The sequence below is a fragment of the Notothenia rossii genome, assembly GCF_949606895.1.
Source record: "Notothenia rossii genome assembly, chromosome: 7".
Classification (NCBI taxonomy): Eukaryota; Metazoa; Chordata; class Actinopteri; order Perciformes; family Nototheniidae; genus Notothenia; species Notothenia rossii.
Genome location: NC_136905.1, coordinates 45,429,894 through 45,447,841, shown reverse-complemented (window position 1 = coordinate 45,447,841; position 17,948 = coordinate 45,429,894). Strand labels below are relative to the sequence as shown.

The 17,948-nt window shown below is 40.1% G+C and overlaps 2 protein-coding genes across 4 annotated transcripts in view; both read right to left on the bottom strand.

Moving 5' to 3' along the window:
• ncalda (neurocalcin delta a) overlaps positions 1–17,948 on the bottom strand; it is a 163,499-nt gene that overhangs the window by 124,328 nt on the left and 21,223 nt on the right. The window lies entirely within an intron of this gene.
• Positions 4,075–12,427, bottom strand: LOC307046696 (uncharacterized protein). 2 transcript variants are annotated; one of them, XM_079693201.1, is made up of 4 exons: positions 9,693–12,427; positions 8,426–8,645; positions 8,213–8,272; positions 4,075–7,680 (listed from the first exon to the last, which is right to left on the bottom strand). In XM_079693201.1, the coding sequence occupies exons 1-4, from the start codon at positions 9,862–9,864 to the stop codon at positions 7,179–7,181; spliced, it is 954 nt and encodes a 317-aa protein (XP_079549327.1). In that variant the 5' UTR covers positions 9,865–12,427; the 3' UTR covers positions 4,075–7,178. The 2 variants fall into 2 exon arrangements, with proteins under 2 accessions (XP_079549327.1, XP_079549328.1); XM_079693202.1 differs by having other exon boundaries at positions 10,689–12,427.

Sequence of the window (17,948 nt, the reverse complement as noted above, 5' to 3'; positions counted from 1 at the left end):
GGTTGTATTTCTTGCGTAGACTCAGGATTTACGGAGTCGAGCAGAAGTTCATGTTACTGTTTTATCATGCAGTGTTGGAGAGCATCATAAGGTATGGGCAGGGTTGGGAGGGTTACTTTGTAAATGTCATCAGTTACAGATTACTGAATACATGGCTCTGAAAGTAATCTGAATACAGTTACAGTTACGTGTCTTAAAAAAGTAAGGTAATCAGATTACTTTTGGATTACTTTATTTTTCCATCACAGATGGGTATGTTTTGGTGTACAGGAGACACAAAAAGCAAAAGGAAACTGAACATATTTTTACTGTTTTAATGGCTTATCAAGAACACAACTGAAACATAACATCTGAAACGATGTAACAACATAATACACTTTTTGTGGATGCAGCTTGGGATGTGAGGAGTGAGGGACACGGCTTAGAACGGGCGTGTCACATTCTGTCCTGCCAGTGTTGGCAGGACATGAATTAAAATGTCGAACTCGGACTTCATTTTAAGGACATTTCGGCCAGGGGTGTAGAGCTGTATTTGTTTAAGCACCGGATTGGCAAAACAGGAGAATGTGTGCACCAGTCTGCCTTGATCTATGAATTCATGTCTGTGACACTCACAGTATCTGCTGCCCACAGCTGTTTTATAGAAGGAAAACCTCCTTCACTGCATGAAATCACTGCAGTACCAGGAGGCAGCGGGAGGGTTAACTCAGCCTCTGAGAAGAGGAGCGTGCAGTGCCTTTCATGCACCGCCTTCACTGTGTTTACCTTCAGAATCATTAGAAAGGCTAAGAGCGACCGCAGGCTGATGTATTTTAACCACACACACCTCTACACACACACGATTTAAACGCAGACTTCTGTTCCTCCATGTTTCGTTGTTATCGTTTCACTGAGCGGACCCGCTCCCTTTTTTGCTTCATCTGCGGTGGTAATAGGTTTTGTGCGCTGTGTTGATTCGGCTGTACCTTTAGCAATGAATATTAAATGTTGTGAGGAAATCTTTCCACCAATAATTCAAATAAGTATTCCAAAATGTATTCACTTCAGGTTTACGAAAGTAACTGTAATTAGATTACCGTAATTTTCGGACTATAAGCCGCGCCTTTTTCCCCATTTTTCGACGCTGCGGCTTATATAACGGTGCGGCTAATCTATGCATTTTTACAGCTAACGGCCACTAGGGGACCTCCTAAATCTATGGATTTTACAGGTTACAGTCCACCACCTTTAACTCTATGGGCTCTATGGCCGGTCCACGCCCCCCACCTTTAAGCGGCGGGCTCCAGCAGGAAAAGCTGGAGGCCGGAAAAGAGTGAGACAGGTAGCGCGCAAAAGTAAAAGTGGAACCGAGAGTGGTACGAGAGACAGAACGAGAGCAAGACAGACAGACAGACATTACGAGAGCGAGACAGTTTCTCCCCGTACCACTGGTTGAAAACCACTGCTGTAGATCACTGCCGGTACGTGCGCTGGGAGCGCACCGTTTAAGTTTGAAAGTTGAAAAGTTTGTTTGTCTGAAACGCTATGTGATACAATACAGTTTACACAGCACAGTACATGTTCTGTAGCTACTATTGCACTAAATGGTAACACTTGAATACGTTATGCAAATATGCAACTTGTTGGTTGAAATGTTAATAAATGGGAGCTTCCTTAAACAGCCATCTCTTTCCCGACAATCCCCTCTGTGCACAAACCCTTACATATGGTAATTAAACATTAAAACACCTGCGGCTTATAGTCCAGTGCGGCTTATATATGTACACATCATTCAATTTAGCTGCTGCGGCTTATATTCAGGTGCGCCTTATAGTCCGAAAATTACGGTACTCGTTTTTCAAATGTAACGCGAGCTGAATACAGTTACTTGATTTGTGTATTCTGATTACGTAACGCCTTTACATGTATTCCGTTTCAACCCAACCCTGGGTATTGTATCACTGCCTGGTATGGTAACTCGACAGTGCAGTCAAAGTCACAGATCACTCGCCTGCTACAGACTGCTATGAAAATCATGGGGGTTAAGAAACATTCATCTCTCAAAACATATATGAGCAGTCCATTATTAGACAGGCACAACAAATTGTGTCTGATCTCCCCCACATTCTCCACCCAGAATTTCAGCTTCTACCTTCTGGTAGAAGATTCAGTCGCCATTGACAGTAGGTGTGTCAGGGTTGGGGAAAGATAGGACCCAAATGCAGATTGAGGAGGAAGCAGGTTTCAAAAGGAAACAAAAGGCAAGCTTCATTTACAAAAGCTGAACAAAACAAGAATCCATTAACAGGTATGAGGTAAAACATGAATCCATGAACAGGTATGAGGTAGCATCCAAACAAAAGGTGACTGTGACCAACATGAAGGGAGACATGAACGACAAATAATGAACCAACACCGAACACAGGAAGAGACAAGACTAAATGCAGGGAGGGGTAATCACGAGACGAAAAACAGCCGGGCAGGAAGGAGAAACACAAGGGCAACAGCTGAACACAATCAGACAATCAGACACACCAGGGAAACTAACGACAGGGAGGAAGACAAGACACAGGGAGAACAGAATTGTAAAAATAAAACCATGACAAGACAGACCAAACAAAACCCTGACATAAAACTGAGATCGTGACAAGGTGCGTATGTGCAAATGGTGAATGAGTGATAATATGTTAATGTATTTTATTGTTAATTATGTTTGCATACGTACATGTACTGTATGTGGAACTGCAGGACGGAGCCCAGAACAATTGTCCTTACGGGGGCAATAAAGTATATCGAATCGTATGAGTGAAAGCAGAAACACATGTGTTTATGTACATTCAGGCCCTAACTCTCACTTAGACACCACAGTGTGTCCTGTGCTCTAGCATCTTTCACACACCATTGGTGAAACTACACAAACACCACTGACCTTAGAGATGGCCTGTCTGACACCCATATATGGAATGCATCTTGTGGCTTAATAACAACATCACTTACTAACTTTGATGTTACAGTAGAGGGAAAAAGAGGACATATTCAAAACAAAACTAAAAATAGAACGTGTCTATGGCTTTTGTCCATGTAATGTAATTACTAGGGCTGTCAAGTTAATGCGTCCACACACACACACACACACACACACACACACACACACACACACACACACACACACACACACACACACACACACACACACACACACACACACACACACACACACAGACACACAGACACACACACATTGTATGAGAGAGGTTCCAGGTTGAATTGAGGCGGATATTTGTAATGTTCAGAGGTTGTTGTGTTGAGAATGTTCATGATTTGTCAATTTGTCATTGTTCAAATGATAAACAAACATTTGCATAAAGCATATTTGTCCACTTGTATGTTGATAAGAGTATTAAAAACTTGAAAAATATCCCTCTAAGGAACATTTAGAACAGATAAAAAATGTGCGATTAATTTGTGATTAATTGCAATTCACTATGGACAATCATGCGATTAATCGCGATTAAATATTTTAATCGACTGACAGCCCTATTAATTACATCACCTTAAAGCCATTTAAGCAGGACAATAATAACCAAATATAATAAATAAAAAGGTTATTGTTGTAATCAGACAACAGCGATGAAAGTTATGACAATGACCATAATGGTATTAGGAAGAACTCAAATGTAACTAATAAAAAGTAGCACATTAATCATTATTCTAAAACCAGCATCACCGTGCAGCTTCTAATTTTGTTAATTTTGTGAAGATGTTTTTGAAAGGTGGTCAGCTCCCCTGTGGAGACGTTTATATTTACACGCTATGGGGGTGACACATGGTTTTGATAGGGTAGAGGAGAGGGAGAGACCAAAACTGCAAAAATGAACTGAGAGACAGAATAGCAGAGCGTTTGGAGAGCTCAGGTTGTCTCTGAACAAAATGTGCCAACAGAGAGACCTCAGCCTTTTCACTGATGTCATGGCAACGTGCTTCCTGCTTTTGGTGGGTAAAAAAAAGTAGAATCAGGTTTCAAAACGATAACAACATTCATGTGTATGTGTGTGTTCGTGTTTTCATGCGAAACATTAAACACAAGCAACAGTGTCAAATGAGCAGGACTGTTTAATTTGGGATTGACATTTCATCCGAAGCAAGCTCCTGGGCTCCATTTCTGATATATTCATGAGGATAAAACATCCCTATTATATGAACAATCACCTTTGATACCAAGATCTGAAAAAGGAAACTTTAACCTGTTTTTCCATTGATCTTCATTTAATTTCAGTGTTTTAAAGGTAGGGTAGTTAAGAATGGAGAAACCAGCTCGAGTGCACTAGAATTTGAAAGTACGCAGCCGAAAAAAATCTGCCCCTTCCTTCAGAGTTCCTTACAGAGCCCCTCCTCCAACACACACTAACGCGCACATGACCAAGGAGGGCACGAGCCGGGCCGGCTAAAATAATTGGTCGTGCTTTTTACAGCGCCACGGCTTCCACAGATGACATTTTTTAATGTATTTATTGTCAAAGCATTTAATATATTCATTGCTATCGGGATGTTAAGAGCATTCCATGGAATATAACAAAAAGTGTTTCTGAAGTGAATTTACCTACCCTACCTTTAAAGTTCCCTTCTCGATGTCATCCCATCACTCAGCCCATATTAATATCAGCATTGTTAGAGATACTGGAATTGTTGTGCATGTGACAATCAAAAAACTTAAACTTGCATTTCATCTTGACAGGACATTTCTCACTGTTCCCATCTCGGAGGCACCTTCTGCAAGGCCACGACCACAGGCTCTGATCACATTGTGATGCTTTACAGGGATCCCAGCAAATACAAATGAGAGTGGTGTACTTTATGTAAATACATTTAGAAAATGTCCCCACAAATAAAATAACCTATTCTCACTTCTGAAGCTACCAGAAGCTCTGACCCTGCATGCACATGAAGGGCACTCTTTTGGAAAGATATTTCACACAATTACTGTATCAAGAGAGTCTGTAAAACTGATCTGTTGTCCTAAATGTGAGCAGTAAAACCCACTCGGGTTTGGCAACCAGCGCAGAGTTGAACTATATATGATACTTAATATTAACAAGTTCTCTTTCTCTGACCTAATGACTACTAAGAACTTGCATTATCCTCGTAGTAACGTACCCGATCAAACAGGTGCACCACAGCCCTACATCCCAAGTAGCGCAGAGGAAATGGATTAATCCGGACTAGAAAAGGATTTCAGCAGACGTTATCTAAGGAATGGAAATATACTGTAGCAGTACAAGATATTAAAATCAGCCTAAAGCATAGCAGAAAAACTGAAAGACCTAACAATGTATTGCTAATCTCTTGAGCGTGAGCCCAGGCCGTGTGGGTGTCTGGTCGAGAAGCGCTTGCTTGCTCATTCGCTCATCTGCTCAAAGAAACTGGGCTGCGGCTGAAATGTGCTCTCTTCCTGCCATATTTGCTATTGTATACTCCCACATGTAACCCCCTCCTCTTATTCACTCATTCTCATACACTCCCCTTCTTGCAGCAGTCCGGCTGTCACGTTTCCAGCCCACTTATTGCCATTCCTCATGTAACTGTCAATGCACACTGGGGGGCAAACATTACATAAAGACATGTGGCCCCAACTCATATGTGTGTGTGTGTGTGTGTGTATGCATTACTTAAAGTATATAGTTAAACATTATTATTATTATTTTGTGAGTTTAAAATCTCAACAATGGTAATAAATGTGGCTTAAATCAAACAAAAGGGTATAAACAAGACAGAAAGAACACAATGTGAAAGATCCAGTCCCCGGTATTTTGTCTTCTGGCAGCATGTCTTTAGTTCTGTGTTATTCCAGCTCCTGAAGAAGCACCCACCCGACTCGACTCTGTGCCATCAGCCATGCTCATTTATTTTGCGTATTTTTGTAATAGTCTTCAATAATATATAATAATATTATAGAGAGGAAGAAGAAAAAGAAAGACTGGCAGGAATGAACTCTATCCTAATAGAAAGGTAAAGACACAGCAGCATTAAGCCAAAAGTCTCATTAGTAATGACAGATGCTTATGATTCACAGATTCATACCTTCTGTTTATCTGACAAAGATTTGGGACAATTTGAAAATAAAAAATCATGTTTACCACACATTTTGCTGCTCACAATGTGTCTGCCCTTGGCAGTGGGGTGTCACTGTGGAACTGTGGACTGAAAAGGCATAGTTACATTTAGGGATGCACCGAATATTCGGCCACCGAAAATTATCGTCCGAAAATGGTTAAAAAGGCCCTTTCGGCTGAAAAAATATCACCGAATGTCAGAGAACAGGGTTACGTTGATCATACTCCGCATATTTGTCCGGGTGTTTTGATTTCAAGTGGTGGAGTAATCCCGAAGTGGTGAAAGTCTTTGCAGTTACACCCCCTCGAGAAATGTCAGCTGAACACGTTTTACAAATCGCAATCCGCGCCTCTTTCTCTGATATTTTGAAATATCTCCAAGCGGCACTGAAATAGACCATGGTTGACCATGGTTGACCATGGTTGGGAAGTGGCATCACGGTTTGAGACCATGGTAAAATGGAAACCATGGTTAACCATGGTATCAAACCATGATTCTTGACCATGGTTAGGAAGGAGAATTTGGTTGATCAAACCATGGTAGACCATGGTCAAACCATGGTCAAGCCATGGTTAAAATGGTATGGTTGACCATGAAAACAATGGTTGACCATGGAACAATGGTGGACTGTCGGTACAAAATGTCAAAGAACAATGGTTGACCACAAATAATAAAACAATAGATTGATGCAGACATAATGGTGTTGTTTATGAATGACACATGGTTTACAAAGATGTACATTTGAACTTCAAATTAGAAAAGTCTGGTTAATACAAGTTCATAATTCTCCAATATATTTGCCCAGCTGGGGCCAGACTTTTTTATTTTGTGTTTTATTGATCCACTGACATTAAAACAGACAATTTGGGCAATTGCGACAAATTGTTAAGCAAAGAATTTTTCCTTTTCTATTCCCTCTCTCCATTCAGAAAAAAATACCAATGTTCACACCCCCCCCCCCCCCCACCCCCGTCTGACCATTGAAGTGAGGTTATCCCCCCCCCCTTCCAAAAATCTAAAAAGTTGAAGAAAATATGTAAAACACAAAATAAAAAAGTCTGTCTTGAAGAGCATGATCACCTACTTGTTCATGTTGTACTCTTGGTCAAGCATTTCTGTACAGCATGAACAAGTGGGGTGATCATGCTCCTCTTCAGCTGGGGAAATTTCCCCATCACAACCGACAGCATTCTGCCAAAAAGTCGCAGATCAAAGGGTGGCTTGGCAATTGTTTTGCTGTTTGAAGCCTTCCCCGAGACGCTGTGGCTTAAAATGTAAGCCCGGGGGAACAGCTGGCACAAAACAATTTTGACAGCCAGGAATGGTTTGTCCTCGTGCCGAATCAACTCATGAAGGGCCTCCTCCGAAGGTGATGGTGACGGTGATTTTGGCGACGGTGATTTTGGCGACGGCGATGTTGGCGACGGTGATTTTGGCGACGGTGATGCGACCTCCAATGTTGGCAGTGATGGTGATGGTAGAGAGCTGCCATGTTCGGCAGGGTTGCAGTGGCGCCAAATTCTCTTGATCTGCGCCTTCAGCTTCCTCACCTCCTCTTCCATTTCCTTAAACTCTTTACGAGTTACAAAGCTGGAAAACAAAATGCGTATTTTTTAGGAATCATTTTGTATTATTTTTAGGAGGAATAATTAAGTACACATTTTTCATGAAAATTAATTAACATATAATGTCAGTAATTTTGTAGTTCTTTTTTTAAATTATGAGAACTGTACCTTAATCCTAAAAGGTATTCAAGTGTAGCATAGGGCCTACTTGTTTTAGCTTAATTTTCCTTTTGGCTAAACATCAACTCATTAGACTCCTGAGAAATAGTTCTCATCTTTCGGGCTACTCGTCTTCTTGCCTGAAATCGGACTCGTTTCATGTTGTTTGGTGTCACCATAGCTGTACAAAATGCATGATTTTTTTACAAGGAATACTAACAGATCAAATGTTTGTAACCATGGTAGTATTGTCAGTATTTTTCTAAATTGTTAGAACTGTTACCTTAATCCTAAATAGTATTCAAATGGTCCAAAATTAAACATACTTGTTTTAGTTTAGTTTTCATTAGACATAAGACTCCTGAGAATAAGCAATTAAGCATGATATAAGTTCTTACTCGTCTTTGGGTCTACTTGTCTCCGTTGAACTCGTTTGAGGCTGTTTGGCGTCACCATTGCTGTACAGAAAAATAATATTTAACTGAATAAAATATAAACAGAAGAACAAGACACTAAAGTACAGGAGTGCCCGGTAACATGTTTAATTAAATATTTTTTTAAATACAAAATTAACATATTTCATGATTTACAGTATTTATCTTGAAACCTACCCATTGGTCTTCTCTGCAATTCTTTGGGCCATGTCGGCCACCACAGGGACATTCACTGGTGTCTTCTTTGTTGGCTTTTGGCCTTGGGCTGGCTTTGGTTGATCAGTGTCACAGACCCTGGTGACCTCCTTCGGCTTTGGTTCCACCTCCTCCTGCATGACCAGGGCCTTTTCCAAAAAATTTGGATCCTTGGAAAGAATATCCAAGTCTTTCTTTTGCCCTGTAAATAAATTAGATCAACAAATATAAATGTTAGCACTGGTTAGAGTGTAATTTTTAGACCAGTGAAATTACAGACAGATTTACAGTAGAAATGGTTATGCCATATGGCCTGTCTAAAAAAATAATGCTCCACAAGTGTGACGGAGGGGTAAAAAATAAAAAGTTGTATAAATTGTTTTTTGGTGTGAATACTATGAAAGTTGATATATTAAATATTTGAAAAATCACATATAATATTGCCAGTTTCTTCCGAATTATGTGTAATGTGTATGTTTCTATTGTGTTTCGCGGTTTTCTAGAAACACACCTTAATTGGTATAAAGTGTCAACACAGCAAGTCATATTAATTACATACACATTTTTATCTCTCAAATTACCTTAACCAATACATGTATCTAACAGTTATAAAGGTAAAATTTGTATAAAGCCATGATTATAAAAAATATATTTACTGCAAAAATTGTATACATTTTAATTCAAATAGATAAGGAGGGTAGACTACCTTGCACTTAGCATCTTTAAAAAGGTACTAAAACTTAATATTTTCTGAAGAGAAACTATCAAAATTCTTCACAATATACTAAGGCCCTAGCCTAGACTAGTTGAACATTTATCAATCTCATTTGTATAATATGAGTGTCAAATTAGTTATGAGATCACAAAGTCAGAATTTGTATTTATCCACTGATGCATAATGTGGCAATACATTCACGCAAAGGTAGCTTATATACTCAAATAATGAGATTTTTGCATTTAAAATGGTTTCAAATAATTCTCAAGATCAAGCTCTTATGATTTAAAGGTTAAACAGCTCCAAGGAGACTGGAAATGAAAAAGATATAGGCCTACTGTCACACAAAAAGCGTAGCGTATGTTATAGGTCTAACACTCCTGACATTTTGACGTGCATAAAAATCATTTATTTCGCACAAAATTGTACATATATGTATTATATATATATTCTACATATATCCTCTAGGCTAGTCTAGGCCTATAATAATAATCATTGTCAACATATACACAGTGATAGTCATAGTTTACATACCTATACTGTACACTATGGCCCGGTGCAACCCAGGGTAGCCAGGGCACTGAGCTTGTACTTCTTCCCCAACGTGGTACTCTGACAGCTCTTTCCTAGGTATTTTTATCAAGTTCAGGCTCACGACCGTCCCCTGTCGGTCTGCAGGCCACCACATCAGTGCGTGTGTCGTCATCTTGAGTATCTTGGCTGAGTTACACTTTAATAAATGACTTGCAGATGTAGAATTAAAATCTAGGCAATTTGGCCGATCGTGACGCTAACTGGCAAGATCGGAAAAGGTTGCCTTCGCGCCAACGGTTATGGAACAGCGAATGGCATCATCTGGATCATCTGGGATTTCTGGAGACCAATCAAAACACTTGACATTCGGCCAGTCTGAGGAAATTTCCGCGGGAGACTGCTCCATAGACTCCAATCGCCCGCCGAGAAAATACGAGATTTCAAATGAGACTTCGAGAGCAAGACAAGATAGCGTACTGTGCACGCAACACGAGTTCATATTTACTTTTAGGCTGAACTCGTACTCCTAAATGAACAAACTGGACTCATTCAGCAAACTACAAAGATGTCAAAGGAAGACTGCTACTCGATCCAGACTGACACTGATGGAAACAAAAGGTTTAAGTGTTCTGAATGCGGGAGGATTCTATCACGGAAAGAACGCATCCTGTCTCATCTCGTCAGTGCTCACAACAAAAGTAAGTCTGCCAGATGAAATTCGATTTTTGCGAGATAAGCTTAGTCTAAAGGGCTCGACATTAAGGACTGCCCGATGGCCCGGGGCCATCTAGTATTTAGCGCGGGCCATGAAGCCTCACCTGCTGGTTGCCCGATCGGGCAATCTATTATACCAGTATCATGCAGCTCGCGGATCCAGTAATGAGTGACCCGACAGTAAAACTAAACATATCTATAACTAGTTTAGGTAGTTTGAGAGGTAATTAAAATAGCTACGTGTGATATTCTAACCTGAAGTGTGTGTTTTGTTCCGCTCACCGCTGCATGTGATCATGCAGAGCTGCGTGTCGACTCGTCAGCAGCAGCTGATCTCTCTCTCCCGTCAGATTAGACTTCACTCGCGTTTATGTCCATATCGATCGGATCCAGCTAGTTTTAGCTAATGATATGACTACCTGCTTATTAAAAGACACCGTGACCTAAACAATAAGTGTCGCTATGCAACTGGGTGAGGCCACAAAGTATAGCGCAGCATTATGCATTTGTTTGCATGCCCACCGGAACCCCGAGGCATTAGCAACAGATCAACGCACAATCAACCCATAAAGCACATCTCTTCCTCCACATTAAGTGTTACACATTAGAATTGACTACTCTTGTCTGTCACATACTCTTCTTGTCTGTCACATAAGTGGCGCAACTGAAGCGGTATTGCTCTAAAGGGAAATTATTTTGACCGGACATTTTGACCGAAGAGATTTAGATTTGCTTGCTAACGGGAACTCTGACGTCGCCATTGTGTGTTCTTCGCGGATGCACTCGGCTGCTCGGGTCTGCTCGGTCAGCTTCCGGATGAGGAGGCATTCCTTCGACCAACTTACAGTAGATAACATTACAAACATTTTTAACAGGGGCCATAATAGCGTAAATAATGTTTGTTTTGGCAGTTATAACTGCATGTAATGTTATCTACTTTTTTACATCTGGGAAGGCATTTGCCTTCATCAGATGGAAAGTGTCTTGACCAACAACTTAAGTATTTATTATAGCTATGCAGGGCATGCAAGCGAGCAAACACAAACAAGTGAAATGAAGAATACTATTGAAATTGTAATATTGTGGTGGTTCAACTTATAATTCAGTCTATAGAATGCACCAGACAGCATCTAAGAAGACCTGCAAAAATCTAAATGTTCTAGGGGGAGGCCCCCCAAACCCTTCGTGCGTCATTTCGTCCGCGCGCATTTTTCAGGGCAATCTCTATTGGGCTCAGGGCCATCTGTAATAACAACAACAACAGCCTGGACAGGTGTGTGTGTGTGTGTGTGTGTGTGTGTGTGTGTGTGTGTGTGTGTGTGTGTTTGTGTGTGTGTGTGTGTGTATGTGTGTGTGTGTGTGTGTGTGTGTGTGTGTGTGTGTGTGTGTGTGTGTGTGTGTGTGTGTGTGTGTGTGTGTGTGTGTGTGTGTGTGTGTGTGTGTGTGTGTGTGTGTGTGTGTGTGTGTGTGTGTGTGTGTGTGTGCCATCGAAGCTAATTTAATTTACTTTATTTATTTAATTTATTAATTATTTAATTTAATTTAATTTAATTTATATTTATTTATTTAATTTAATTTACACAAGCTAATAATTTAATTTTCTTTCTTCAATTTGTTGTTTATATTTGTGACCCCATTTAAGGCAGGTTTAGAACAAGGGTACATGTAGACCATGGTTGACCATGGTTTCTAGAAACAAAAGTACGATGTACAAATGTAGGCCATGGTCTACCATGGCTGACCATGGTTTCTTGAAACATACATTTAGATCATGTTCTACCATGGTTGACCATGGTTTCTTGGAACAAGGTACATGTAGACCATGGTCTACCATGGTTGAAACCATGGTTGAAGGAAACCATGGTTAGACCATGGTTATAAAAACATGGTAGACCATGGTTGACCATGGTAGAATTTGGTTACCATGGTCAGGCACCATGGTATTTCATGGCCGACCATGGTTTTACCATGGTTGGCCATGAAATACCATGCTGACCATGGTCAACCATGGTCAGATTTCACCAGGGAGACATGTTGGCTGTGAGCCAGCCGCGAGCATGGTCGCGCGCCGTGCTTGTTGTCGCCGCGTTTTGATTACGTCATCACAACAACACGTTAGGTTACCAAACTTATAGGTGCATTGGCTGTTAGTCTTTATTTACACTATTTTGTTGTAGGCCTACCGGCCTAGATGTTTATGCAGTTTTAAAGCACCTTGGCTTTGTTCTGAATGCACTTTGTTGTAGTTATCCTACAGAGAAAAGAAAATGCACTTGACTTCGAATTAATGTACTGTATGCATTCAAAAGTGCTGAATAAATGTTTTATGGACCCATAATAGTGATTATTATTTAAGTTAAGTTTTGCCATAATCATGTCTTTTTCCATAATCAGGTAGCTGAACAACATTGGTAAAAAATGCATACATTATATATATTTTTTTTTCTATTAATCATTTTCGGCCTTTCGGCATTCGGTTTTCGGCCAACTGTTTCCTATTTTCGGTATCGGTTTCGGCCAAGAATTTCCCATTTGGTGCACCCCTAGTTACATTAAAACATTCCTTTGACACTTATAACATTATTTTGCAAGGTACGCACAACCAAAATAAGTCTGTAAAAGCAGAATTTGAACACTGTTTCTGTGCTCCTACAAGATTTTTATAATTGTTTGTAACTTTTGGAATTCATGTTTATATTTGTTATCACTCATGCATATAATGTTTCCTTCTCCTTCAAATTCACTGTCTACTGGTCGATCTCAGTCTATGAATGGCCTCAGAGTGGAATTGTGCAGCTGTTGCAGAAGACTACACACACATCCATATTTAAAAACAGCAACAAGTGAAAACAACTGCTGTTGCTGTTTCCTTTTTCTTCCAATGATAATTTATTATGGAGAAAGAAAACTATAAAAGTGATTATGAAGCAGATGGACCTGGAGCTAGGACTGGTATGGAACAACAGTAAACATGAATATTGAAAGGCTAAGTCAATCAACGGCTAAATATTCATCTTTTGTTGTGAAAGCTACACTGACACGCATATATGCTTTAAGCTAAGCCACATATGAAGCTGGCAGAATGACATACAGAGATCACCGTTAAATTGCACAGCTGCTGCTCCATCATAACATGGTGCCCCTTGGGGTACATGTTTCACACTGACTTTGAGAACCTTTGTGGTGTTGATAGAGGTACTCAAATAGGTTCTTCGCTTTTCAGAATGTAGCAATTTACTTTGCCTCTGACTGTATACATAGAGTATCTTTGGGATATTGTAAATGGTGGTAGCATCCTATGTCACAAAAAAGTATTGTGGCTAACACATTGCAGATACATGTTAAGTCCTACACTAATCTCACATGCTTATGCATGAGTTGCAGATATGCTGTGAAAATAATTGACATAAATCAGTTTGTATGTGAGTTCAAAGACAGAAGCACCAGATATTTTCGGAAATAATTGCCATACAAAGAAAATCTCAAATCTCTGTACATACCACATTTATGGGTTTAACTCTATGGTTGGCACCTTTTTCATACATAAACGGATTATCACCACATAATATAGCAACAATGAGGTCAAACCTGTGTGAGAAATTCAACTCAGAAGTACCCTCAGGTTTATTGTTTCACTTTATCACTAAATGGAGCTGGTGCATTTTCTGATGAAGACTGTGAAAGATTGTTGAAACCATTGAATCTTGGGTATTTAAGACTTCCATGCTCGAACTGCATGCCTATATTGGACAAAACGTTTACTGAACTAGAATATTGTTGAAAGAGTTCACAATGGTGCTGCAGTTTGTGGCCATAAACACCAAATGCATTACAGAGTCCACTGAAATCCTGATTGTGTATGAGTTAACATGAATCTTGCTCTATTTAGCACTTGAGCCGATCACCAGATTGTTATACACAGGCAGTTTGTCTTTGTCTTTCTATCTGACCTTCATTGAGGGAAATAATGCCAGACGGACAGACAGATAAACTCACAGGGTTGAATTATAACAACCAGATGGTGTGTACAGCTCACATTTGAATGATAGGTTGCATAGGGATGTGGTTTACTAGGCAGGGAAACAGAAGGATGCTCTACTGATGAAGAGCAACATTTTTTTATTTTTTTATTTAACCTTTATTCAACCTGATAAAAGCATTGAGATAAAATCTTATTTTCAATGCTGACCTGGCCAAGAAGGCAGCAACGTTACACATAATACATTTACACAAACATATAAAATACAGAGAACGTAACAACGAACAAAAAGACGAAAAGCAGTCACTACATTGTGCACATTAGGACAGTAAGAAAGGTACACCAGTGCATGACATTAAGGATTTGGGGAGATGGCCCTGTGGGCCATCTAAGCTAATTTACAGATGGCCCTGAGCCCAATAGAGATTGCCTTGAAAAATACGCGCAGACGAAATGCACGAAGGGTTTGAGGGGCCTCCCCCTAGAAAATTTAGATTTTTGCAGGTTTTAGATGCTGTCTGGTGAATTCTCTAGACTGAATTATAAGATGAACCACCACAATATTATATTGTACAATTTCAATTTTATTCTTCATTTCACTTGTTTGTTTGTTCTTGTTTGTGTTTGCTCGCTTGCATGCCCGGCTGCAAAGCTATAAGAAATACTTATAGCTACTTACATCTGATGAAGGCAAATGCCTTCCCAGATGTAAAAAAGTAGAAAACATTACATTCAGTTAAAACAGCCAAAACAAACATTATTTACACTATTATGGCCCCTGTTAAAAATGTTTGTAATGTTATCTACTGTAAGTTGGTCGAACGAATGCCTCCTCATCCGGAAGCTGACCGAGCAGCAGTCGAGAGGAGCCGAGCGCATCCGCGAAGCACACAACATGGTGACGTCAGAGTTCCCGTTAGCCGGCAAATCTAAATCTCTTCGGTCAAAATAATTGCCCTTTAGCGCAATACCGCTTCAGTTGCGCCACTTATGTGACAGACAAGAATAGTCAATTCTAATGTCTAACAGTTAATGTGGAGAAAGAGATGTCCTGTATGGGTTGATTGTGCGTTGATCTGTTGGTAATGCCTCGGGGTTCCGGTGGGCATGTAAACAAATGCATAATGCTGCGCTATACTTTGTGGCCTCACCCAGTTGCATAGCGACACTTATTGTTTCGGTGTCTTTTAATAAGCAGGTAGTCATATCATTAGCTAGAACTAGCTGGATCTGATCGATATGGACATAAACGCGAGTGAAGTCTAATCTGACGGGAGAGAGAGATCAGCTGCTGCTGACGAGTCGACACGCAGCTCTGCATAATCACATGCAGCGGTGAGCGGAACAAAACACACACTTCAGGTTAGAATATCACACGTAGCTATTTTAATTACTTCTGAAACTACCTAAACTAGTTATAGATATGTTTAGTTTTATTGTCGGGTCACTCATTACTGGATCCGTGAGCTGCATGATACTGGCATAATAGATTGCCCGATCGGGCAACCAGCAGGTGAGGCTTCATTGCCCGAGCTAAATACTAGATGGCCCCGGGCCATCGGGCAGTCCTTAATGTCGAGCCCTGTACACTACTTATTACTGCAAGAGCAGCTGGTGGTAAGGACTTCAGACAACTTCAATTTAAAACATGCTATTGAGACAAGCGCCCTCAGTTTTAGGCTTGATTGAAGGTCATTCCAAGCCAATCCAGTTAGGCTATACAGTGTGCAATGATGAGTCCTATAGGGTGCATTTGATATATATCGCAGTGCAGCATGGTAGAGTGGGTCAAGTTTGGCCAAAACAGTGGGACAGGCAAATCTATAAATGGTATCACCGTAGTCCAGCTGGGAAAGGAATAAGCCAGAGACCAACCTTTTACGGGGTGAAATTGAAAAACAACATTTAAGTCTGAAAAGGAAGCCAAGAGTGAATTTCAATTTTTTTGTTAGAACTTCAATATGATGTTTAAAGTGCAGATTACTGTCCAACCAAAAGCCCAGATATTTGTAGGTATCGACCAACTCAACGGAGAAGCCATCAAGGGTGTCAATGGAGAGGCAAGAGGACGCTGACTTGGGAGCAAAGAGCATTGCTTTGGTTTTCTTACTGTTCAATAGCAGTTTGGAATCAAGAAGTGCATGCTGCAGCGTGATAAAATCAGATTTTAAATTGGAAACGGCCATATCCAGAGGAGAAGCACATGAGTATACAATAGTGTCATCAGCATACATATGATAGGTAGAAAATTGCATCTGATTACAAATATTGTTTATATATAATAAAAAGAGCAAGGGCCCCAAAATAGAGCCCTGTGGAACTCCCTTCTCCAAGGTGACCGGGTCAGAGACAGTACTACCCAACCTGACGCATTGAGTACGGTCGGTTAGATAACTCTGAAACCAGTAATTGGCGTTATGACCGAAACGAGACACCAACATAATATTAGACACAATGTGGTGATCTACAGTGTCAAATGCTTTGGCTAAGTCAATAGACAATGCAACACTAACTGATTTTTTATCTAAAGCAGCCTTAATATCGTCTAAGACTTTCAGACTGGCAGTCACAGTGCTGTGCTTTGATCTGAATCCAGATTGCATAGGGCAGGGCTCGACAGTAACGGTTGCCAGGTTGCCATTGGCAACCATTCAGAAAAAATGTCAACCACTTCTTGGCCTTTGGTTGCCATCAGTGGCAACCAGTTTTTAACATGAAGAAATAAGGACAGCAAACAGCAAAATGTGCACCCCAAAATAGTTAAATGTTAATTATTTGTTGTATTAAGAGTGATATTTAATTATTGTTGTGACCAGTCGAAACCTGGGTTAGGGTTAAGCTGCACGTGCATTGGTGTGATCTGTCATTACGGAGCCAGAAAGCGATGCACGTTTACTCGCGTGCGCGGTGCGACGTGTGTTTGTTTTACAAAAAATGACGACGCAAATTAAGTTGTTTGACTGTGGGGTCAAAAGTTCGGCCGACGGCCAACCCGTCAACATCTCAAATGAATGTTCAAAGTGATTCAACTGATAAAGCGCAAGGTGAACCCGAACGAAAAGCAAAGAGGAATGTTGTCCATTCACTTCAAAATAAGAGTCCCGATCTTATTAATACCAAAGTAAAAGTGCAAAACGAAACTTTCCCATAGGAAAGTATTCTATAAAAAGGTAACACATTTTAAATATAGTTAGACATATTAAAGGTAATTTAAAGCATTAATAATTAATATCTAATTCTTAACTGTGAATGGTTTTCATTTATTTAACATTAGAAATATATTAGTCTGGCCAATCCAAGACTTCAATGCTGAAGGGCCAGTGGATCTATGGTGGGGGTCAGCACAAAGGTCAAGAAAACCCACATTTGAAAGGGAGACAACGGATGAAAAAGAAACTAGTGACTTGCTCAATTCCTTTGTGAGGGATCTTTGAAGAACATGACAACAGCTGGACTACTGGTATTTTGTACACCAGCAATTGAGGGTGGAAAAGTTTACTACCACTTAAGTTTCAAATAATTATGTTAACTACTTATTGCAAAGCATTTGAACATTCTTTTGT

Bases quoted from the DNA above. Each gene is read 5' to 3' on its own strand.
- LOC307046696 (XM_079693201.1), bottom strand. From the start codon at position 9,864: ATGACGACACACGCACTGATGTGGTGGCCTGCAGACCGACAGGGGACG. The intron at 8,273-8,425 runs GTAGGTTTCAAG...TTTTCTGTACAG, and splicing joins ATTGCAGAGAAGACCAATGG to CAATGGTGACGCCAAACAGC. The intron at 7,681-8,212 runs GTAAGAACTTAT...TTTGTTTTCCAG, and splicing joins ACAAGTAGACCCAAAGACGA to CTTTGTAACTCGTAAAGAGT.